This window comes from Monodon monoceros, unplaced genomic scaffold (assembly GCF_005190385.1).
Source record: "Monodon monoceros isolate NGI ecotype Baffin Bay Population unplaced genomic scaffold, NGI_Narwhal_1 Super_Scaffold_7, whole genome shotgun sequence".
NCBI classification, from domain to species: Eukaryota; Metazoa; Chordata; class Mammalia; order Artiodactyla; family Monodontidae; genus Monodon; species Monodon monoceros.
The window spans coordinates 47,620,544-47,646,828 of NW_021703784.1; the positions used below are offsets into that span (position 1 = coordinate 47,620,544).

The 26,285-nt window shown below is 42.9% G+C and overlaps 1 protein-coding gene across 6 annotated transcripts in view; it reads left to right on the top strand.

Moving 5' to 3' along the window:
- Positions 1–26,285, top strand: part of DLG2 (discs large MAGUK scaffold protein 2) — a 2,046,181-nt gene that overhangs the window by 1,958,996 nt on the left and 60,900 nt on the right. For all 6 annotated transcript variants that reach the window (XM_029208176.1, XM_029208177.1, XM_029208181.1 and 3 more), the window contains 2 exons: positions 13,410–13,586; positions 24,710–24,785. In XM_029208176.1, coding sequence (XP_029064009.1) covers positions 13,410–13,586; positions 24,710–24,785 — 253 coding nt within the window. The remainder of the gene's footprint in view (positions 1–13,409; positions 13,587–24,709; positions 24,786–26,285) is intronic.

Below are 26,285 nucleotides of genomic sequence, written 5' to 3' on the forward strand. Positions count from 1 at the left end.
TGCAATAAATATCTGTTGAAATGCATTCTGAGTGATGCTCTTTACTCTTTGAGAGAAAACTAATCACAATTCCATCCTGCAGAGTTCTGTAATTAGAGTTTGAAACACCCTGGTGTATCTCTAGTTATTTCAAGGAGGCCTTGCTAACCTGTCCCAAAATGCTCCAAGGAGAATTTTCATCGAGCTTCCACTTTGAAAGCAAACAGGCATTGTAGGAATTGGAGGTGGGTTTGGGGGTGTCGTAACATCAATAAAAGAAGAGAGAGGTTTCTTCATTTTAAAGTGCTTGGGAGTAATGTACTAGGTTGGAGATTTTCACGCTCTGATTTAAGGAGTCCCAGCGTTCTTCTCAGGGGCCTTTGGGCTGCTGTGCAGTTGGAGTGGAAGAGAGGCCAAAAGTTCTCTTTTGCCTCCCTGTTTTCTTTCTTTCTTTTTGTTTTTTAATTAATTTATTTTATTTTATTATTTATTTTTGGCTGTGTTGGGTCTTCATTGCTGCGTGTGGGCTTTCTCTAGTTGTGGAGAGCAGAGGCTACTCTTCGTCGCAGTGCATGGGCTTCTCATTGCTATGGCTTATCTTTGTTGTGGAGAACAGGCTCTAGGCGATGGGCTTCAGTAGTTGTGGCACGTGGGCTCAATAGTTGCGGCTCACGGGCTCTAGAGCACAGGCTCAGTAGTTGTGGTGCACGGGCTTAGTTGCTCTGCGGCATGTGGGATCTTCCCGGACTGGGGCTCGAACCCGTGTCCCCTGCATTGGCAGGCAGATTCTTAACCACTGCGCCACCAGGGAAGTCGCACCTCCCTGTTTTCAATCAGAGGTGTAATTGTTATGTTTCCAGAAGCCTTCTTTTAAAGAAAAAAAACACGTTTATTCTGGTAATAAAACTTTGAAAACATTGCCCTTAGATTATGGTGGGAGAGAGGGACAGAGACAGATAGATACTGGCCAAAGTAAATATCTGGAACCTCTGTCCACCCTGTTGCCACCACCCTGGTCAAGCCATCATCATTTGTATTACTACCTCAGCCTGCTACCTGAGGTCTCGGCATCAGCTCTCGGCATCAGAAGTGCCCAGTGCACTTCTGTCCAATCCATTTTACACTTCCATCCAGAAAGATGTTTTCAGTGCAGATCTGATCAACTCACTATCCTGTTTAAAATTCTCTAATGGCCTCCCAACACTGTGAGGAGGAGAAAGTGTTTCACAAGGTCCCTCTGGGACCCGGCCTCTCCTTTGTTCTCTGGTCTCATCTTGGGCCATCCAGGACATTGGTCTTCCTTCACGTTCACTGCCTGCTATTTCTTCCTTCAGAGCCTCTGAATGCATATTGCCTCTGCCTACATCTACTCATCCTGCAGGTCTCAAATTAAATAGCTCCTCCTCCTGGAAGCCTCCCTAACCCATTCTTCCCAGAGTAGGTTCTGTTTCTCTCCACTGAATATTCTCATGGGTTATTTCCCCATCTGCTTTTTAAGATGTATTGTACTGGTAATTATTTCTTTTACATCTGTCTTTCCTCAGTTCCAAAAGTGGCATCTTGCTTTTCTTGTTCACCACTAAAACTCCAATATTTAGCATAATGCCTGGCATATAATAGGTGTTCATTAACTACGGCTGAAAGAATGAATGAATGGCGTCAGGCATCTAAAAGTTATGTGTATTGGCTGTTTTAGAGCAGTCCCGCAGGACTATCTGATCCCTTCACCAAATGGAATGAGAACAGCATTAGGGAAAGCAAGCCATTGCCCAGCACTCCAGCGCACAGGAAACATCTCTGCTCCAACCTCTCCTTCCATTTACTGCCAATAGAACCACTAGCCCCAAGCCTGGCACTTAGGAAGAGCCAGCCAGATAAATGTTAAATAGATTGATACTAAAAATGAAAATTGGGACTAAATCATTCCTACACCCCATAAAAGTTGAGTTGTAACATAGTTTTCTGTGCCAGTGCATATTATTCTTGCAGTTTTCCAAGTGTCTATACACCAGACACTGTGCCGTAGGAGTTTTACATGTGTTACCTCATTTCATCCCAGCAACATCTATTAGACAGTGTCTTTAGTCAGTTCAAGCTGCTGTAACAAAGAACCGTAGACTGGGTGGCTTATTAACATCAGAAATTTATTTCTCGCAGTTCCAGAGGCTGGAAGTGTGAGATCAGGGTGCCAGCACAGTTGGGTGCCAGTGAAGGCCTCTTCCGGGTTGCAGACTGCCAACTTGTCGTTGTATCTTCACATGGTAGAGAGAGAAAGAAAAAGCAGGCTCTCTGATTACGTTTAAGAGGGCTAATCCACCCTCATGACCACATCTAATTCTAATTACCCCCAAAGGACCCACATTGGAGGGTAGAGTTTCAACATATGAATTTTGTGGGGGATACAGGCCTTTAGTACACAGCAGGCAGAAATTAGTCTTTACACATTGAGAAACAGAATTTAAGGACCGTGCCTACAGCCACAGAGCAAGAAGATGGCACAGCTGAGGAGTCTCCCAGGTCTGGCTGACACTTTCCATTATCCTGGTGCCTGGCATGTAGTAGGTGTTCAATAGATGAATGAATGAATGACTTAACACTAGGTGTATGGAAAATGCTCTGGCATGAAAACTTTAGTGCTAAAGTTAAAAGATTGTGCTGATGGAATAAGATACTAACAAGATTCACAGAATCTATAAACACTGATATTCCGGATATTATTAGTTCCTTTTTCTTTCCCTAAATTCCTGAACTACTGGCCAAACCTGGGACATTCCCTACAGGCACTTCATTCAATTAAGCAAAACTGCTAAACAGAACTCTTCCTGAACAAGTCAGGCTATGTAGCACAGCATTTGGCCTGTGAGCACTTTCTGAACAGTCATTGAGCAGAGAGTACCACAGGGGTTTGCAGGTGTGTACAGAAGAATGAGGGAAAGATAGCATGACCCTACATGACCCACAATAAATAACAACACAAGAGCAGCTATACACACACACACACACATATGCATATACTGATCTGAGGGCCTTTCATCCATAATTAATCAATCTTCACAACAACTGTGAGATGGTTCCTAACATGTTTCAGTGAATCTAGGTTGTTATTGACTATAAGATGCACTCTGTGTGTCACCAAGAAAGGAAAAATGCTGTCCGTTGAATTACAAGATGGCGTTGATGGTAAGATGCGTCCTAACTTTCGAAATATGAGGATGAAAAAAGGGTGATAAAATATACTATTTTAAATTCCATTTTACACATGAGGCAACCGCAAGAGACCCAAAGAGGTGAAGTCATGTTCCAAAGTCACAGAGCATGGGTTTTGATTCGATTCAGTTCAGTTTAGCCTTGTGTTGTGTGCGCCTCCTCTGTGCCCTGTGGGAGAGACGCAGAGACGAATGAGACACTGCCCTAAGCCCAAGGAGCTGAGCTGTTGAGCAGGGAAGTAGACCCATAGGCAAATCAACTAAAATGCCACCTGCTAAGTGCAAGAATAAGGCCAGATACAAGGTTGCAGCCTGGCACGGAGAGGGGAATGGATAGGCTCTCTGGATAGGCTCAGAGGGTTCCCAGAGAATGTCACGAGTTTCAAAGAATTGATTGAAATTTGCTGAATGATTTTATGCTTATTTTTTTATATCCAGTCAGTGCATCAGCTTGTTCAACAATGTTAAGAAAAATTCTTGGCTGAAAAATTCCACCTACACTGTGTGAGTTGTGGTAGAGTATGTCCAAGAGAAGAGGGGAAGGTCTTCCGTGGCTCAGCTCATGTGCATGCTTCCAAGGAGAGGTAGGAAGGGGGAGAGGCTGATGGAAGAAAGCTGAGTCCTCAGGATGTGAGATCACTATTATTACAGAAGGGGTTCCCTTTAGGACAAAACCTGAAGGACATGTCTAGTCAGTTGGGTGGGGTGGGAGGGGTACTACCACCTCTCAGCTAGTGGAGCTGGGAGAATTGTTCCTTCATTCGTCAACCCCTTTCTGAGCACCTGATGGGGGATCCTGCTGTGCCATCCTGTGGCACCCCACACTAATTCTTAGTATATTACACGTCATGCTCGATTTTAACTATATTTAGGGCCTTTGCACTGGCTGTTCCCTCTTCTTAGAACACTTTCCTCAGATGGCAGCATGACTAATTCCCTCGCCTCCTTCAAGCCTCAGCTCAGATATCTTTCTCAGTGAGCCCTACTTTGACCAGCCTATTTACAAATGCAACCTTCACCACCACCACAACTCTACCCCATCTCAAAATCCTGATACCTCTTATTCTGCTCTATTTTTAACTTGTTCTATACCAACTAGCTACTGCTAACCTAATATACTGTTTGCTTATTTATTAGGTTTTTGCCCATCTTTTCTCACTAGAACATAGGCTCCATGAAGGCATGAAATTTTGTCTGTTTTCATTCACTGATAAGCTCCAGAATCATCATTGGTATGTGCTCAGTAAATATTTGATGAATGAATAATTGAGTAGCTGAACGAATATATCCAACCAAATATTAAGCTCCATGAGGACAAGAAGCAAGCCTCTTGTGTATTTCTGAGCCCTCAGCACATAATAATGATTGGCACATAATAGGCACTCTGTAAATAAGGTTGCATTTAATATTTAAATAACCGTTATCTCATTTCCATGCATGTAAGTTAAATCACATCCTGAATTCAGTGTTTTACCTGGGTGAGTAAGGAACCATCTCTGTCTTCTCTATCTGCCCTCATTCAACAGGTGATAATGGGAGCCTTTATGGACATATATGAGATTTTGAGGTGAAGTTTTCCCTAATTCCAGATTGTCTCTTGCCTCAGTCTAGTCCTGTAGTTTCCACCCAGTTTTCTGAAATTCATAAACAAACAGACAAACAAAACAAACTCAATATTGAGAGAGCTGAAGTGATTATCCAATAGTCAGGTTTTGTGGTATGTGAATTTCATCACCAACCCTGATAAACTACCACTAAGGATTTGGGGTAGTTGTGTGGACTATTCTTGGATGTCTTTCTCCCCTTTTTTATTTGCTCATGAGAGAAATGAACTTTCTCCGACACCTTCTAGGCCTGGCACGTGTCAGCTGATATCACTAGTCATTCAGTAAATACTTAAAAGAAAGTGTTATTGGAAAGCAGAGGTAGGGTTGCTTTGTTTATGCTCCAGTGAGCAACACTAGAAAAAAGGGATGGAATTTACAGGGAAGAAATTTAGATTCTAGACTCAATGTACAAACACTGAGGACTTACTGGGTTTTAAAAGCTCTGGTATATGTAATTCTTATAAGGACTCTGTTGAACAGGGATTCTTGCCCCTCATTTTATCCCTTGGGAGGCCTAGGTACAGAGATGAAAAATCACACAGCTGCTTAAATGGCAGAGCAGCTGTTTGAACCCAGGACTATCTAATGTTCATGTCTCATGATCTTGACCTGAGTCTTCTGTGTATAAATTTAAATATTTAGATGGTAATTGTGTATCAGCAATAATGAAATTCCAAATCAGGATATTCTTTTTCTCCACTGCAAGCTTACTAATTTGTGACAGTAAGACCCTAAAAAGTAGATACCAAAGTTTGCTGTACATTTTTAGCTCAGATCAGAAATAAAAGGCTACAGTCAGGGCTTTGTCAGCCTTTCTGAAATATCTTGATTAATATATCTTGATTGTCTGACAAACAAGGCCAGAACATAAGAGCTTTTAGAACTGTCATAAAACCTGGGCTATTCATCCTGGCCATGTTCCTCTTTCCCATATTTCATTTTCTGAGTAGCCAGCTGATGGCATCTGGGGGAAAAGACAATGTTTTTTGTTTTGTTTTTTTTTGCAGTACGCGAGCCTCTCACTGTTGTGGCCTCTCCCGTTGTGGAGCACAGGCTCCGGACGCGCAGGCTCAGTGGCCATGGCTCACGGGCCCAGCCGCTCCACGGCATGTGGGATCTTCCTGGACCGGGGCACGAACCCGTGTCCCCTGCATCGGCAGGCAGACTCTCAACCACTGCGCCACGAGGGAAGCCCAAAAGACAATGATTTTAAGATTAATCTTTACAGCCTCACCCAGCCCTGAAACCTGTAGTACCATTCATTGTGGTTTGTCAAGCCTGCCTTTGGGCAGGTTCAGATTTGCCTCTCCTTCCCTCAGATGGGGGGCCTGTCAGTCGGCGCTGCAGTGTAAACCAACCTGACAGATGCTAGGACACCCCGGGAGAGAGGGAGGGCAGCCTGGAATGGGCCCCATCCCTGGAGACCCTGATGATGAGTTGTCTGAAATGATCAACACGCAGACCTCTAGACATGTGAAGTCGGCTCATGCCATATCCCTCGGGGAATTGTCCCTAGAGACTCAGGAGAGACTGAGAGAGACAGGGAGTTGTTGCCCCCAGAAATGATGCTTCTTCCCTGATTATAATCAAAATGCCACTGCTGTGCAGAGGCCTAGGCTGTGAGGATCTCTGGTCGGTGCCCGAGTAGTTCCACCTTCAGTCATGATAGTGACTGCCTGGTTCCTTGGGTCCAGTAGAAATTGACATTTTCCCAATAACCCTGTAACATAAAAGGAAACACTTGTGTGCTGAGAAGGGTGTCTTTAAAGAGCACAAACCTGCCTTATTAGGTTACTAATGATTACAAGGTATAACCCATGGGATACCACAGTCCATGGTATTTACCCTTCTGTAAAATGGGAACAATGCCTGCATTATAAGGGCTATCTTTTTTTTTTTTTTTTTTTTGCGGCACACGGGCCTCTCACTGCTGCGGCCTCTCCCGCTGCAGAGCACAGGCTCCAGACGCGCAGGCCCAGCAGCCATGGCCCACGGGCCCAGCCGCTCCGCGGCACGCGGGATCCTCCCGGACCGGGGCACGAACCCGCGTCTCCTGCATCGGCAGGCGGACCCCCAACCACTGCACCACCAGGGAAGCCCCTAAGGGCTATCTTTTGAATCACAGATAATAAATACCCAGAACAGTGCCTGACATGTATGTTGTAGGCCTACCACATGCTCAGCAGTTACTCAATAAACAATGGCATCGTGGTCAATGACCTCTTACAAGGATTGACAGAGGCTAACGTGTTCCCATCCACTAAGACTGATTTGGTGACGGCTTTAGCCACCACTCTCACCGAAGGCAATTCATTATTGAGGTGAGTGGGGAAATAAGTGGCCTTGATAGAGCTCAGTAAGTTTGGACACGATGACTCATCCACAGGGGTGTGGGTGGCTCCTCAGAGAGATGTGAGGAGTAATCGGTACAGAGCTGCGTGTATCCCTCTACCTGGAATGGATATGTTCTGACTTGAGAGACACAATCACACATATGACACATATGTTCATCATTTCCTAAGAAAGACAGGAAGGCCTATGCTGGGTGTCACTCAGGCCTTCCTTACCTGCTATTTCCAACTGCCCAGGCCTTACAGGAAAGAAAACAAACTGTTGAATTCCAGGGATTGCCCTGTGACAAGCATAGGTGATAGACTGAATAACAGAAAATCACTTTTATTTGGCATCTGTTATGGGGTAGATTCTGGGGATAGGAGGAATATGAACCTTCCCCACCCTCCATGCTCATGCAAACTAGAATTTGCAAATGTTAGAAAACACAATACAGGATGAGATAAGAGTATATGAGAGGGGCACTTAACTCCCAGTGAATGAGTTTTTGGATTGATGAGGGAGATGACACAGAATGACCTTCACAACACAAACAGTCCTATGAGGCACATAAATGTCAGCCACATGGAAAGTTACCTCATTTCCCCAAAGTGTCTTAAAGAACAAAGGCATAGAACATGACAGCTGAAACACACCTTGATAGCTGGTGTGACACTGGACATGTTGCTTAATTTATCCAAGTTTGTGTTTCCTCATCTGCAACACAAGGCTAAAACATGCACTGCAGGGCAGTGTGAGAACTGAATGTGGGCTCAGTAAAGTACATGTGCCTCTCTCCTGAAGTCTAGTCCACGGTGTCATCATCAATGCGACCATCCAATCATGAAATCTTTGGGGATGAGATCTAAGTACAACATTCTTCATCGGGAGTTCCAAGCTGGGTTCTTACAGTCAGGAGCACGGGCTTCTTGATTCAGACACATCTGTCTGTTTGAATTCTGGTTCTGCCACTTACTAGCTTTTTTCATTTTGGCTCTCATTTCCTTTATGAGATCAAAAATGCTTACGTGGCAGGGGCTTCCCTGGTGGCGCAGTGGTTGAGAGTCCGCCTGCCGATGCAGAGGACACGGGTTCGTGCCCCGGTCCGGGAAGATCCCACCCACATGCCGCGGAGCGGCTAGGCCCGTGAGCCATGGCCACTGAGCCTGCGCGTCCGGAGCCTGTGCTCCGCAACGGGAGAGGCCACAACAGTGAGAGGCTCGCGTACTGCAAAAAAAAAAATTGCTTACGTGGCAGGATCGTAATCTGACAAAGTGGAATTCATTCTGTGCTGGTCTTGTGTACTTTACAGGCCCCATGCCGTTGTTGTATATCTCCATAACAATCTTGTGAGTTAATGCCATCGTTACCTGAGCTTCACTGATGAGGGAGTAGTCATCTGTGGTTAAGAGGTCAGCTAAGAGGTTAAGTCACAGGCCCCAAATTCACAACTAGTGATGACAGAGTTGGGAATTAAATCCAGAACTCTCCAAAGCTTAGCATATAACCCGTATGCTGGCTTGCCTACCCAGTAAATTGAGGGAGACAGTGAATATAAGGTCCAGCATATTGTGGGACACTTAAAAAGCACAATTTCGGTCTGGTACCTAGGTCTCCACAGCCAGGTTGCCCAGCCATGAGGATAAGCGGCTGCTTCACCCCCCCACTTCCTTTCCTAGACTTCCCCTGTTGGCAAGGGGCCGCCACATGTTGAAATGCAGGAGGGGCAGGAGGGATGGGAGAGTCGTTGCATTATTCATGTCTAATTCTACTTGTCTAATGGACTTGTTAAAGCACCCTGGGTGAAAAGTGTGAGTCTTAATGGCATTTTATAAAAGTTGCTGTGATGAATTAGCACATAAAGCAAATTAAAAACAGCTTATCGCTTTTTAAAATAGGTGATGGGACACTGTAGCGTTTTTCCCAGATGTGACGATCCATTAATATCCAAAGGAGCTAAAAGCTGCTGAAATGTGTCAGCTGCTTGCTTTTAGGGACCTGACACGTCTGAATCAGTGTAATCCTAGAGGGGCAGATTGTCCAAGAGAAATAGAACTCATGGAAAGAGCATGTTGCTGATCCCAAGGGTGGGAAATCTCCCCTCAAGAATACTTGGGACTAGAATGAAGCCCAGTAGAATTAATGTCTGACCTGGTGGGGACCTTCGGGGTTGGTCTCTATTCCCCTCCCCTTACACACAGGGTCGCTGAGGCTTGAAAGAAGTGGGGCTTTCAAAGGTCATCTGAAATATTTCCACAGACCTTTCTGAGGGTCTGCTTTGTGCCCAGCACTGTACTGGGTCCTGAGGATAGTAAGGTGTTTTAGACGTCTTTGTACACAGTCCATAAGACAGCTACTAAGTGGCACAGTTGGGACCCAGATCCCCTGATTCAAATCCCAGTGCGTTTTTCAGAATAATAATTATCATAGTAATAATAGCTAGCATTTATTGAGCACTTGCTACTGCCAGGCTGGTGTTACAACACTTTACATATCTTATTTCATTTAATCCTCACTGCAACTCTTTGAGGTGGCTGGTGTTATTACTATGCCAGTTTTACAGTTAAGAAAGCTTGAGGGACTTCCCTGGGGGCGCAGTGGTTAAGAATCCGCCTGCTAATGCAGGGGACACGGGTTCAATCCCTGGTCCAGGAAGATCCCACATGCCGCGGAGCACATAAGCCCGTGCATCACAACTACTGAGCCTGCACTCTAGAGCCCGCGAGCCACAACTACTGAACCCGCATGCCACAACTACTGAAGCCCACGCACCTAGAGCCTGTGCTCCGCAACAAGAGAAGCCTCCGCAATGAGAAGCCCACACAACGAAGAGTAGCCCCCACTGGCCGCAGCTAGAGAAAGCCTGTGCGCAGCAACAAAGACCCAGTGCAGCCATAAATAAATAAATAATAAATTTGCTTTTAAAAAAAGAAAAGAAAAGAAAGCTTGAAACCCAGAGAGGTTAAGTAACTTGTTCAAGATCACACATGTTAAAAAGTTGCAAACCCAGGCAGTCTGACCCTATAGCCTGCCTTCTTGGCCACCATCTGGCAGCTTTCCACTCCCCACGCTTTACAATCCAGAAGGAGCCTGGAGCCACACTAGAGGTTTGGGGACCTTAGGATAGGAATACTGGGACAAGAACTGAGCAGTAAGGGAACTGCAGGGATTTGGGGGAGAAGAGGTGGTCAGCTCTGAAGGGAAGATTAAAAGTTCCTGGTACTACTAAGTCGTGAGCACAGCCAGAGGGCAACAGGCTGGGAAATTGAGCCTGATAATGAAATGGCCACGAATGTGGGTTTTGGAGTCAGACAAACCTTATTCTAGATTCAGTCTCTACCATGTGTGTACTTGTGACCTAAGGCAGGTTCCTTAACTTCCTGAACCTCCTCCGCCATCTGTAAAACAGGGGTACTAATTTTTACCTTTCAGGTTGTTACGATGTCAAATAAGACAATGAATACAAAGTGCCAGGCCCCTAATATGGGCATAAGTAGTGGTTGTCATCATGATTATCATCCTTGCCACCCTGTCACCACCTTCACCACCTCCCAGACTGAGGTGGGGGGGTGGGGGGGAACAAGGTGAAGAGCACCGAACTAGGACTTGGCGTCGGGAGACACACGCTCCAGCCCCAGCTTGCTGCCTCTAAGCCATGTGTCCTGGGGTTAGTTAGGGGTCCTTGCTAGGTTTGCCCCTCATCTGTAAAAAGGGGATAGGAAGTACTATATCCATTGTGCCTTCTTTGTAGGAATGTATTGAGTCACAAATGAGGAAGTGTATGTGAATATGCCTTCCAATCTATAGAGCGAGTGTTGGGGGTCCCAAAGACAACTCTCAAGGTCAATGATGTACTAGGAGGGCTCATCGGACTCAGCACAGTCATCCTCATGACTGTGATTTATTATAGGAAATGGATCCAAAGCAAACTCAGTGAAGGGAAAGGTGCATGGGACAAAGTTCAGAGGAAACTAGATGAAGCTTCCAGGAGTCTCCTCCCAGTGGAGTCCCACAGGATATGCCTGATTCCTCCAGCAACAAATCGTGACAATGGGTGTAAAACCCTGTCTACCAGGGAAGCTCCTTACAGACTCAGTGTCCAGAGATTTTATTGCAGGCTGGTCACGTAGGCACCCTCACTGCCTGGCACCTGCTGCAATTCCAGACTCCCAAGGGAAAAGCAGGTATTCAGCTTAAATGGTATTGTTTATATAAACAGCTTAGGCACAGTGAGCCACTCTTAATAGGAAATGGTAAGAACCCTCCCCAAAACTAAGTTCTCAGATGTCAGCCAAGGGCTGTCCTTGTAAGCAGGCCTTTTTAAGGATGTAATCTCAGGATAGCTGTGTTAACTCTTTTTTGCACAGAATAGAATCCATAGAAAGGATTTTTATAAGTATACACTCAAAGGGGGAAAAGGAGGTAATAATTATAATAATAACAGTTCATACTTAAAGATTGTCACTATATGTAGGCACTTTTGTGTATGCGTTACATATATTACCTTAGGTAGCATTTCATCCATACAACAATTCCATGATAGGGGTACCGTTATCATCACTGTTGTTGTCATCGCTGTGTTATATATGAGGGAACTGAGGCCTAAGAGGGGCTAGAGCGGTTGCCTGGGTTACCAGCTATGTGACTAGTAAGAAGAGGAGTAGTAGGACCAGGACATGGCCCCTAACAGTGTGGCCCCTGAGTCGTTTCTTAGCCGCTATTATGCCACACTATGCTACACAGCACCTACCATGGGCCGGGTGCATCCGATGTGTTATGTCATTAATGCTCGCTGCAGCTCCACGTGAATATAGTTATTGGGCTAATTTTACATTTAAAAACCTGTGGTTCAGGAATGTTAATTTGTGTCACATCAGCCAGCCAGAGAAGTGACAGAGTCAGGAGTGGGTCTCTGCCTTCTCTCAGTCCCCTTTTCCTGGCTGGGGTTTTATGAAGTCTTTGGTAGAGAAGATGCAGATGGTCGGGGTGGAAATGAGTCATTCTAGGAGCTGAGACCTCGCCCCCACCCAGCCCGTATTCCTTCACCTGGGGACATAATTAATGGAAAAAGGGGCTGTGTTGCAAGTAATTCAACTTTCCCTACAGTATTTGAGAGCTGTAGATGCTGCCTTCAGCTCTTTTGGGTTGCCATGACAGCAGATGTGACATTTCTTTCATGAGGAAAAAAAAGAAAGAAAGAAAAAGAATCATACTTGGTCCTCAGTGATTTTAGACAGACCTGTTCATCAGATCTAGCTAGTTTTGCTTGCATAGTGGCTACACTCTAAGGAAATTCTTAGAATGGAATCAAAGGGGAATAAACAGGAATGTGGCAAAATCTGCTTCTCCGGGGAAATCTCATGTTGTATGTGTGTGGTGATGGTTTTTGGGAGATACAGGAGGAGGCGGACAATGTAAAACTTGAGACAGATTGTCAGCTGCTTGGGACAACAGCTCGTCACTGAGGTCTCAATCATCATTGTAATTCTGCTTCCAACTCCCTCACCCCATCAGTCATACATATTACAGCGTGTTGGGCTCGGCAGAGGCTCAGCAAAGACTCTTTAGTGGGGAAAACATGCTACATAAAGCAAGAATTACAATTCAGAGTGATAAATGCAGTGATGAGATAGGCTTGGTATACTATGGAAGCAATTTATCTTGTTCATATCATTTTTTGTTCTTTGCCCACACCGCGCAGCATGTGGGAATCTTAGTTCCCCGACCAGGGATCAAAGCCTCCCACCCTGCATTGGAAGCATGGAGTCTTAACCACTGGACAGACAGGGAAGTCCCTTGTTCATATTTTGATCTATGTGTCTATATACATACACATAAACATAGGTGTATTTTCATTATTGCTTTGTGAGCATTTAGTAATGTCATTAAATTAACCTCTACAACCATCCAATTTTAGTGATAGTCCAATACTCCAGTGAGTGGAAGGCTCCCAGTCCCCTGTGGGAGGACATGGAAGTTGTTACCATGCTGCATTCAGAAAGATGCCATGGTTCTCTTCATTCTTCCTTTCTAGTGATTTGTAAAATTTGATTGTAGTGAGAGAGTACTAACCTGCCTCGCAACCTCCTGGGAGAAGTAAGAACTAATCGTGATTTGTGACCAAAGCAGTGGGAATGTTGACTGCAATTCCAGGGGTTAGTCCTGGGAGTTGGTATCCAATGGGCAATGGGTTCTCAGGGCAGGAATGAACAGTCAGAATGGTGAATCCTAGATCTGTGCTGCCAGAGATTCCTAACAATGTTCTCTCTCTTGTCATTTCCTCCAGAGCCATGTTTGACTACGACAAGAGCAAGGACAGTGGGCTGCCAAGTCAAGGACTTAGTTTTAAATATGGAGACATTCTCCACGTTATCAACGCCTCTGATGATGAGTGGTGGCAAGCCAGGAGAGTCACGCTGGAGGGCGACAGTGAGGAGATGGGGGTCATCCCCAGCAAGCGGAGGTAAGAATGCCTTTTTTGTTTCAGAGGATTTGCTGCTCAGCTCTCCAGGGAGTGGAGGTGAGGGAAGATGAAGATGTGGCAGACTGTTCACAAAATATCTCTTTGAGTAGGATAGTCAGTCTGCGGGGAAATTGTCAGTGATGGCAGGTGACACAAATGAAATATTCTCACGCTTCTCATGTTAGGGTTTTACCAAAACTGCCAACTGTGATAAAGGAAGAAAGAGGATCTGCTTATTCTGCCTTCCTAAAACTTAGCAGCTTTCGTGTGTTCAAGATTACGCTTATCAGCTTGTATACTGACAGACTCAGAGGGGTTACTTCAGAGGTTCATAGTTTACTGGATAAGTTTATAGAAAGGCCAGGTGAAAGCCAAGTAAAGTAGACTGTTTACAAAGCTCATGTCCTGGCTGTCTAGTACTTCCAGATATTGATGGGAAGAGACTAAAAACCTCCATTCCAAAATCAGATACTTGGGGATAAACAACAAGGTCCTACCGCATAGCACAGAGAACTTTATTCAGTATCCTGTGATAAACCATAATGGGAAAGAATATAAAAAAAGAATGTATGTATGTATAACTGAATCACTTTGCTGTACAGCAGAAATTAACACAACATTGTAAATCAAGTATCCTTGAATTAAAAAAAATAAAATGACAGTTCCATTGGGGAAATAAACAAAATCAGATACTCGGCATAAGAGCTGTCAAACATCTGGTGAGGTCCAAAGAGTGGGTTTACAGCTGTTTTTTATAGCGTTAGTTACTCTTGTCCCCCACCCCACCTAGCACTCCCTGCTTTCACTCAGATAATCAGTTCTGTATATAATTCCCAAGTAAAGACTATTATGTTCTTTCTCTTCTAAGCATTTCTTTGACTCTGCTTTTGAAAGGCGGGAATAGGCTTCAGAACAGCCACGTCCTTCATCTGTCCCAGCGGTTTCTGACCATTACCACTAGAAAGGAACTTTCCTTCCCATGACTGTCCTTCTGGCACTAAGATATTGTCTGAGAAACAAATTATCTGCACCCTAGAAAAGAGATATGGTATGAAGTCAAAGTCAGGAATAATGCTTATTCAAAGCAGTCACTAACTTTTCTCGAGCTACAAAGGGCTCCCCTCCTCATATGCAAACACCCCAAATACCTATGTAAAAAATCCTCATGGGGCTTCCCTGGTGGTGCAGTGGTTGAGAGTCCGCCTGCCGATGCAGGGGACACGGGTTCGTGCCCCGGTCCGGGAAGATCCCACATGCCACGGAGCAGCTGGGCCCGTGAGCCATGGCCGCTGAGCCTGCGCGTCCGGAGCCTGTGCTCCGCAACGGGAGAGGCCACAACAGTGAGAGGCCCGCGTACCGGGGGAAAAAAAAAAAAAAAAAATCCTCGTGAAGCTGAGTATTCAAGTGCTGCCACATGCACAGTGACCCAGTGACTGAGCTAGCACCAGCCATAGTGGGAAGATGAAATTAGCCAGAAATAACTCTGTGGGACATTTGCACCCCAGAGAAGACCGGTCCCCCATTTTTCTCTGCCTGGGGCCACATAGCCTAGGGTGAATGTAGGGAGAGGGCAGCAGGCTGACTCTTCTGCAGCTGCTCCCTCCCACCCTCTAAGCCTATGCCTATGAACCTCCCATGAGCAGACAGTTCTTTAAACCTCTGGGCTCCTGCATAGTTGCCTGACATTGCTCTGAGAGGATGTTCTGAGTTTGTAGTTTGCAGTGTTTTCTGAATTCAAAGCAGTAACTGTCAGGGCTAGTATATATTCTATGTTTCTCCATTTCCATTTATTTAAAAAGAAAATGTCAAGGCAATATGCATTTTGGTTTGCTTTGATGTGATTAATCAGAGCTGTCTGAGGAGCTGTTCTGTAGAAGAAGGTGCCACCTTATTGAATATGGCCCCAAGGGTAGAAATGGGGTGGAGAAGGAATGCTGTGTGGGAATAGATTTCAACTCATTTTTTAAAAAATCCTTTTATTAGTTGGAGCTGACTAGAGATGATATGGATTACCTGGGAAAACAGTGACCTAGAACAATGGTTTTCCTACCAAAGGTACATTGTGAAGACTTAGATATGCCCCTCCCCCACACACACAGTGATTCTGATTCAGTCCATCTGGAGTGGGTCCTGGAGATCTGTACTGGTATGTAAGTTCCTCCAGGTGATTCTGATAATAGAAGATTCAGTGGCAGGAAGTATTATAAAAGGGAATCAAACGTTGGGTGGGACAGTTGAACTATAGGATTTACAGCCACTTTCCAACCCTGAGGTTCTATGATTCTAGTCAGTCTTGTCAATAGTCCTTCATTTGTTCAATAGCACATCATTTCCCCCCTAAGGAACATTCTCAGTGCTAGTCCTCCTGGGGTAATTTTCTGCCTGCTGGTGGTCATTCTTGAACTGGCTCTCTCTCCTATTTTGGATGAAGGCCATCGTAACAGCCATGCTACGGCTGGCCTGGAGAAGAAGTTTGTCTAGTGACTCTCATGTTGATGTTTGTATTCTCTCTCATGAAGGGTACAGTAGCCCACCCGCCATCTCGTGTGTGTGTGTGTGTGTGTGTGTGTATGGCTGTAAATGAATCTCTGTCAAATTTTCTCCTCAGGATTTTAACTCTTTCCAAAAATGTTACTATTATTGTTTTATGTGTTTATAAAAGTAACACATTTCATTGGAAAAAAAAAGGAAACATTTAGAAAAGTATAAAGAAGAAATAAAAATCACTAATAGGGCTTCCCTGGTGGCACAGTTGTTGAGAGTCCACCTGCTGATGCAGGGGACACGGGTTCGTGGCCCGGTCCGGGAAGATCCCACATGCCGCGGAGCGGCTGGGCCCGTGAGCCATGGCCGCTGAGCCTGCACGTCTAGGGCCTGTGCTCCGCAACAGGAGAGGCCACAATAGTGAGAGGCCCACGTACCGCAAAAAAAAAAAAAAAAAAATCACTTATAATCATACCCCACAAAGAGTTCTTGTGCGCTTATTTTAATGCAGTTTAAAATCTGTCATGAGGGCTTCCCTGGTGGCGCAGTGGTTAAGAATACGCATGCCAATATAGGTGACATGGGTTTGAGCCCTGGTCTGGGAAGATCCCACATGCTGCGGAGCAGCTAAGGCCGTGTGCCACAACTACTGAGCCTGCGCTCTAGAGCCCGCGAGCCACAACTACTGAGCCTGCGTGCCACAGCTACTGAAGCCCGTGTGCCTAGAGCCTGTGCTCCGCAACAAGAGAAGCCACTGCAATGAGAAGCCCGCGCACCACAATGAAGAGTAGCCCCCACTCGCCACAACTAGAGAAAAGCCCACGCACAGCAACAAAGACCCAAGGCAGCCAAAAATTAATTAATTAAAAAAAAAAAAAAAAAAGAATCTGCCTGCCAGTGCAGGGGACACGCGTTCAATCCCTTGTTCGGGAAACTCTTACATGCCGCAGAACAACTAAGCCCGTGCACCACAACTACTGAGCCCACGCTCTAGAGTGCACGAGCCGACGTGCCACAAATACTGAAGCCCACGCACCTAGAGCCTGTGCTCCACAAGAGAAGCCACAGCAGTGTGAAGCCCACGCACCACAACAAAGAGTAGCCCCTGCTCTCCACAACTGGAGAAGGTCAGAGTGCAGCAACGAAGACCCAAAAACAAAGACCCAATGCAGCCAAAAATAAATAAATATTAAAAAAGAAAAAATTCCTTTAAAAAAATTACAAAAAATAAAATATATCATGAGCCTTCCCTAGGGCTGCTCTTTAATGTTTAACTTCTAAAGGAGGCACTCTTATTTTATACTGCATTCAGCATCTTATAACTATAGCTCAGAATAAATGGTTACTGGTATCAATATGACTTATTATTAGATTAGGGTTATCCTTAATTCCTCTCTACCCCCTTTTATGAGTATAGTTCAGCTCGTAGAGCTGGTCTGGAAAAACCTCATAATGGATAACATCCCTTATGACTTCACCCTTTACAAAAATGTTTCTCTCTTGATGATTCTATTTAATCATCCCTATGAAGTCGTAAGATGAGTATGAAAATCATTGCCTTTTCCCTCCTTCTTTTTAGAAGTTGGTAAATAAATTTTATTTAAATAAATGCTCCTAGAGCATGCTAGACACTGTTCTAAGCCCTTTACAATTAACTTATTTAAACCTCATTAGAACCCTATGGGGAAGGTAATATAATTAGCATCATTTTACAAACCAGGAGTTTGAAGCAGAGAGAGATTAATTTACTTGCCTATACTGCCCAGCTAATAAATGGCATAACTGGGATTTTATTCCAGGCTATAACGCTCTTAACTCATATGCAATTCTGCCTCCCACCATTATAAAAATAAGAATTGACAAAATTCAATTCATCAAGCACTGCTTGAGCAGCTTCTGTGTGCCAGGTGCTATCATCCAGTCACTGCCTGGAGGCCAGTATTTGTAGGACCAACATGTAACTATGGCACAGCTACACCGTGGTGAGGGCTATATTGTAAATAAAGGTGCTGTCTTAGTTCGGGCTGCTATTACAGAATACTATTCACTGGGTGACTTATACAACAGACATTTATTTTTTGCAGTTCTGGAGTCCAAAATCAAGGCACTGGCTGATCGAATTATCAGAGAGGGCCCTCTTCCTGGTTTGCAGATGGCCTTATTGCTGTTTCCTCATATGGCAGAGAGAGAAAGACCTTTTCTCTCATATTTCTTCATTTTGGCCACTAATTTGATTCATGAGGGCTCCACCCTCATAACCTAATTACCTCCCAATACCTCACCACCAGAGACCACCACACTAGGGATTAGGGCTTCAACATATGAATTTTATGTGGACACAAACATTCAGTCCATAGCAGGTATCAAGGGAAGTGAAAGGGCAGCAGAGGAATGAATTCCATCTGATGATAGAGTATGTATTGTGCCAGTTGCTTTCAAATACAAGATTTTCTTTAATCTTTACAAAAGCTTCATAAGGAAACTGAAGATCAGAGAAGTCAAGTAACTTGCCCAAGGATGCACAGTCAGCCACTGGCTGAACCCAGTTCTCGCTGTAGCCAGACCAGATGGCTTTTCACTACCCCAAAGGTATACTGGAGGAAGCCCTTGACAATTAAGGAGTTCTTACTACATTTTAAATACTATACTAACCAATTTTTTGTATTATTTAATATTCACCATAGGGACTTCCCTGGTGACGCAGTGGTTAAGAATCTGCCTGCCAGTGCAGGGGACACGGGTTCGATCCCTGGTCCCAGGAAGATCCCACATGCCACGGAGCAACTAAGCCCGTGTGCCACAACTACTGAGTCTGCGTGCCACAAATACTGAAGCCCGCGCACCTAGAGCCCATGCTCTGCAACAAGAAAAGCCACCACAATAAGTCTGCGCACCGCAACAAAGAGTAGCCCCCGCTCACCGCAACTAGAGAAAGCCCGCACACAGCAACGAAGACCCAACACAGCCAAAAATAAATTAATTAAATTAAAAAAAAGAATCTTTAAAAATAAATTCACCATAATTTTTCAAGTCTGTGTTAATATCCTAATTTCACCAACATGAAACCTGAGATCCTAAGAGGTTGAGTGACCTGCTGTAAGTCATAGAGCTAATAAGTGGCAGATGCAGAATTCCAACCCAGACTTGTGAGACTTCAAAACCTGGGCTTTTAGCACAGAATCTCTCTTTTCTGAGATTACATAGTTTCTGAGGGGCCAAACTAGGATTTGTTCCACTGTCTCTTAATCCAAGTCTCTATTCTTTACCCCACAGTGACTGTCACCTGGGCTCTCAGATGACAACTTGCAGCTAGCATTGCATAAGGGTTTACTCACTTAGCTTCCCTGCAAGCTTGTGGCCGGTAACCTATATGGCATTTCAATTCTCCTTGCAACAGGGCCTTATGGAGCACAGGCAAAGGGATACCCAGCACCAAATGATGTTCCCACCATCCATTGCTCCAAGCCTGCCCTCATTGTTTGTTTGGCGGGAACCTGAAAACGCCAGATGGGAGATGGGTGAGAAGGCAGAGGAAGACAGTTGGGCTCATTAAAGCATGACCATGTGGTATTCTCTGGAGACGCTAGGTGTCAGAATTGATTGCTCAAGTTTTGCCATCCAGTTTACGTTTTCAGTATTTTGGTCAGTGACCAAACCAGGGCGGAGAGGATTATTTCTGCTTAAATAATCTAATTAATTGTTTGCCTCTTGAGTGTGAGAGAAGTGTGTCAGTCCTTTCATCGCAATTCAGTCTTTCTACACAGGTGACCCACCATTCCCTTAGGTAAAGATCTATGGGTCTTAACATCATGTATTTCTGCTAAAGGAGTCTCAGTAAAATAACTAGATAAGGTGATGCTAAACTTTTACATAGATTCCTACCAAGTACAATAAAAAAGTCGTAAAATGGTCAACAACTTTTTAATCAGAAACACTGGTTGTTTGGGCAAGCCACTTCAACTCTCTGAGCCTTGGTTTTCACACCCAGGTCAAGAACCAGTAGCCTCCTTGATGATTCATTCATTCATTTACCAACAAAGATTAAGCACCTACTATATGCCCAGCTCTATCTTAAGCCCTGGATCACTGTACAGATTATAGATAATACAGGTAAAGTTTAGCATAGCTTCTAATACTTCTGTGCTTACTCAAATGATATATGTTTTCCTTTCTTCAGAGTTTGAGCTTTTGATGCTCAAAACAACATAGCATTATGTAGGGCTCTATTTCTCTACCCTAACTGATCTTGGCAATAAACTATCCACATGTATCCCAAGAAGCACTAGGAGAAAGGACAGGGTTGAGGCAAGTGAAGAAAAAAGATGAGCCACATCCCCTGCTACCCATGAGAAGGGTTTGCAGAGATCCCCAAGAGGCAATCGACATGAGCCTCTGGGATAGAAAAACACAACTATTGTTGGGGATGCAATGAATGTAAAGACTGCTGAGAGAGATCAGTCCAATGTTTCTGATGTAACATTGCACATAGACATCTAGCTAACCTGAATTTCAGTGTTAAAAGCAAATTTATTCTGAGTTTTGAGGCGAGCCTGTCATAACAGGCATTATCTCAGTGACTCTTTGCTTGAGTTTGGTTATGGTTTATTTAATTCAGGACATTTGGGATTTGGGATGCAAGGAAGGGGGATGGCTGTCATTTGTGAGAAACTCAGCCCAGACGTCTAAGGAACTATATTGGTCTTAAAATTGTGAGTGACCATCTAAAATCTCATGTTTGTTGTAACCCATTGGATATGGGAGGCATGGAAGGTCCTTAAGTATTGCTTCCCAAACAGAGTGGATGTGGCCAGACACTGAAGTTAGCTGTTAAAAGATGTGTGCTCAGGCCCTATTTCTACCACTTTCTAATTTGGCAAGCTTCAAGTCTTAGCTTTCCCAGCCATAAAATGGGGTTGAGAATACCACACTTGCTTATGTCGGGGCCAGATGAGATGATGTAAATGTGAAGGAATTTTTCATTAATAATTATATGTTAAAACTTCAGCTACCACTTATATCATCATCATCATCATTCAAGAAACTTTCAACCCAAGTAGAAGTCACAACTTTCTGACTTCCTTTTTTTTTTATGACTTCCTTTTTTTTTTATACATCTTTATTGGAGTATAATTGCTTTACAATGTTGTGTTAGTTTCGCTGTACAACAAAGTGAATCAGCCATATGCATACATATATTCCCATATCCCCTCTCTCTTGAGCCTCCCTCCCACCCTCCCTATCCCACCCCTCTAGGTGGTCACAAAGCACAGAGCTGATCTCCCTGTGCTATGTGGCTGCTTCCCACTAGCTATCTATTTTACGTTTGATAGTGTATATATGTCAGTGCTACTCTCTCACTACATCCCAGCCTCGCCTTCCCCTGTTGTGTCCTCAAGTCCGTTCTCAACATCTGCATCTTTATTCCTGCCCTACTACTAGGTTCATCAGTACCAATTTTCTAGGTTCCATATATATGCGTTAGCATACGGTATTTATTTTTCTCTTTCTGACTTGCTTCACTCTGTATGACAGGCTCTAGGTCCTTCCACCTCACTACAAATAACTCAATTTCGTTCCTTTTTATAGCTGAGTAATATTCCATTGTATATATGTCCCACATCATCTTTATCCATTCATCTGTTGATGGACATTTAGGTTGGTTCCATGTCCTGGCTATTGTAAATAGTGCTGCAGTGAACGTTGTGGTACATATATCTTTTTGAATTAAGGTTTTCTCAGGGTATATGCCCAGTAGTGGGATTGCTGGGTCATATGGTAGTTCTATTTTTAGTTTTCTAAGGAACTTCCATGCTGTTCTCCATAGTGGCTATATCAATTTACATTCCCACCAACAGTGCAAGAGGGTTCCCTTTTCCTCACACATTCTCAAGCATTTATTGTTTGTAGATTTTTTGATGATGGCCATTCTGACCGGTGTGAAGTGATACCTCATTGTGGGTTTGATTTGCATTTCTCTAATCATTAGTGATATTGAGCATCTTTTCATGTGTTTGTTGGCCATCTGTATGTCTTCTTTGGAGAAATGTCTATTTAGGTCTTCTGCACATTTTTGGATTGGGTTGTTTATTCTTTTGATATTGAGCTGCATGAGCTGCTTGTATATTTTGGAGATTAATCCTTTGTCTGACTTCCTTCTTGAGTGAACCAAAATCTGTCACCTATACAGTAAGACTTAATTTTTTTTTTACTTTTTTTATTGCTTGTTTGAAGATTAGTAATAAACCATAGCAAATATTACGTTTGTTTGTGTATGTCTGTCTGTCCATCTGACTTAGTCTTTGCAACCCGTTTGAGATTTAAGTGATGAACCACTAAAATGGCCTAATAGAAACATTTCTTAAGAAATATGAAAGGGATGAACTTAGAAACCAGGGGGGAAAAGTTAGAATGCTCTAAGCAATTCTTAGAATAGAATATTGAGTTCAGCCTAATATTATTTATGTTTGGGGCCCATGTGAGTTCTGTCACTTTATGCAGAATTTATTTGCATAGCCTAATCAAATAACCATATATTCTCTGAATGTTACAGTCATTTTGGCGTCATCCGATGTACTAGTGTTCCCATAATTAGGCTGGTTAATGCAAAGAAGTCAGGATAAAGTCAGGGCAGAGATGAATATGAATTAGCATTTGCACTTGGATTAAAACTGAGAAAAGCTGAAGTAGCTCAGAGTAGGCATTTTCTCAGTGAGCATCTTTCCACTTGGCAGTCTACCTTATCTGAAGTCTTCCTTGATCTCCTCCCAACTGTTGCATGTTGGGTGCAAGTAGAAACTCTTAGTGGAGCATATTGCTTTCATATCTGAGGTTAGATTTGAAGAATTTTCTTCATCTGTTCAAATATTCTACTCTCACACTGAAATAAATATATTCTGAAACTCCATTCTGTAACTATAGAAACCCTGATCTTCAGTGCATTTCAGCTGGAAACACAAAAGAACGCTAAGTTAAAGAGGAGTATGTTGTTCATTATTGATCTATGAACAGCTTAGATTTCATAAGCCATTAAGTTTCTGTAGATTCAGGGTTTTTACCTCTCCTTTTTCTTTCCCCATTTTTGAAATTAGAGCTAGCCATATTTAAACAAAAAAAATGATGCTAAAACAATGCAACGAATATGATTTTAGTTCAACTGTTATTTATTGAGGACTTGCTATAATACACTGAGTGATATGTGGACTTGCCCTCAAGGAACATACAGCCTTGTATGCGCAACTCAAAAATAAACAAGACACAAGGAAATGAGATAACACCAATATAGACATACAAATAAATGTCGTGGGGCTTAGAGGAAAGAATGATCATGTCTAATTAGAGAGGCTCAAAAAAGAATCAGAAGTATCTAACTTCTCTTACCTCTTTTCAGCCCCATCCTTCAAATAGGCACAAGTCCTGCCAACTTTATGTTATTAATATTTCTCCAAACCTTCCCTCTCCTCCACCTCATTATCACTTCTCATCATTTCTTGCCTGGATTATGGCAGTAGCTTCTAAATAGGCCTCCTGCTTCCCACTGTTCTTTCCCTCCTCCAGTCTATCTTCCTCCTCCCGCAGAGTCATGTATTTAAAATGCTAATGTCTATCACTTCTCAGATTTATAGCCTCCAGTAAATCATGAGGATTCCCCAAAGGAAAACCCCATGTCCTCAGAGTAGACAGATGCCCTTTATAAGGAGGTCTCACCACCTCTTCAGCCTCATGCCCCTGTGCTGTATGTACGCTGTACCAGAATCTTCCTGCAATCTTTAGCTTGATCATATCCTCGGGTCATGGTACATGTTGTTCCTCCTGTCTGGAAGATTCTCCCTAAACTTTTCCCACTGACAAGCTCTTTCTCACCATTTAAGTCTCACATAAATTGACACCTCCTCCAGGAAGCCCACCCCATTGCTTTCTACCCCCTCTTTATCTTCCTCCAATGAGATAAATGTGCCCATATTGCTATCAGCAATCTTTTGTGCAGCAATATCTGTCATTTTATCCCTCTGTCCCTGCCAAGAACACATTATTGTGTGTTCATTAAAGTCATGCTTTTTAATTTTTTTTTTCTTTGTTCCCCAGCACCTTACTTGATACAGGGTAGGCATTCAATAAGTGTTTGGTGAATGAATGAAGGTGAAATAATGAAAACTGCAGAGATGGCAGTGGAAGGACATTGGGGCAAAGGAAAAGTTCAAGATTATCTGTAACATGTTTGGTTTTGAGGTGAAGGTAAATAAATACCCCAGTATTCCTAAAGGGAAGGGGACAAAAGGGAAACAAAAAGAGAGGAGATATTAGGAGATGAGAGCTTACTTAGCTTCCTAGGTATTCATCTATGTGGACTGTGATTTGTTGAAATAGATTTTGATTGATTCAGGCATTTAAATAACAAATATTGGGGTTTTGTTGCTTCCAAATACGTGACTCTCAGTACATGTAACACAAAAATTGCAAGGAATGTGTTAGCAGCTTAGAGATATCATACCAAGACTTTTTATACTGAACAAAGAAGAGAAATACTTTAAAACACATTTTATTTGAGCTGTAGGATAAGAAGAGGTGTTCTTCATTTGATAAGAAACTTAATCATAAATGCCTTGCCATGTGATAGACTCTTTCTTTTCCATTTTCTTTAGGGTGGAAAGAAAGGAACGTGCCCGATTGAAGACAGTGAAGTTTAATGCAAAACCTGGAGTGATTGATTCAAAAGGGGTAGGTACAAAATAATCGAAACATTAAATTCTCTCGTTTGCCATGGATTTAACTATAATTGACATTTAAGCTGTTGCTAACAAACAGATTATGGAGCTACTGGACTGTAGAGCACTGTTATAAATGTATTGCTATGCAGTGATGTAATTTCTGATGAAGTAGATTTATGATAAATAAATTTTCGGAGTAAAGCTGCTAGTGGTCAGCAGAAATGATGGGTTATGAAGGTGATGTAATGACTATAGTGAGGAAGAAAAAAATAGTTTTGATGTTATTTCTTTAATTTTTTTCTTTTAAATTAAATATTCTAAAAGGATAGATTCCATAAAAGATACCTGCTCATCATAAAATACGTCTAGTCCTTTACGTATTATAAAGTCAGGATAGTCATGGAAATATACATATGGATCACCTAAGTGAATACATGGATTGTTGTGACAGACATAGAAAAGAAGAAAGTAAACAAATGAAATTTAGAGTTATGCAACCATCACCACAGTCAATTTTAGAACATTTCATCACCCCATAAAGAAATCTGTAGCTGTCACTTCCCTCTCCCTCAACCCCAGCCCCTCCCCACCCAGCCTAGGCAACTACTAATCTACTTTGTCTCTATATATTTGCCCATTCTGGATAGTTCATATAAATGGAATTGTATACTATGTGGTCTTTTGTGACTGTTTTTTTCACTTTACATAATGTTCTCAAAGTGCCTCTGTGTTGTAGCATAAATAAATACTTTTTTTCTTTTCATTGCCAAACAATATTCCATTGTATGGATATACCTCATCTAATTTATCCACCCATCAGGTGATGGACATTTGCATTGTTTCCACTTTGGGACTCTTATGGATAATGTTGCTATAAATATTTGTGCACAAATTTTTGTGTAGACATATACTCTTATTTCCATTGGGAATATACCTAGGAGTGGAATTTCTGAGTCATAATGATAGCTCTATATTTAACATTTTGGGGAACTGCCAGACTGTTTTCCAAGGTGGCTATAACATTCTACATTCCCACCATCAGTGTATGAGGGTTCCAGTTTCTCTACATCCTCACCAACACTTGTTATTATATGTCTTTCTGCTTATAGTCATCCTGTTTGGTCTGATGTGGTATCTCATTGTGGTTATGATTTTTATTTCCCTAATAACCATTGGTATAGAACATCTTTTCATGTGCTTATTGACCATTTGTATATCTTCCTTGGAGAAATGTCTATTCAGATCCTTTGCCCATTTTTAAAATCAGGTTCCTTTGTTGTTGTTGAGTTGTAGAAGTTCTTTGTATATTCCGGATATTAATCTCTTATCAAATATATGCTTTCCAAATATTTTCTCCCATTCTATGAGTTGTCTCTCTTGATAGTGTCATTTGATTCACAAAAGTTTTTAATTTTGACAAAGACCAATTTATCTTATTTTTTCTTTTGTTACTTGTGTTTTTGTTATTATATCTAAAAAACCAAGGCCATGAAGATTTATACCCGTATTT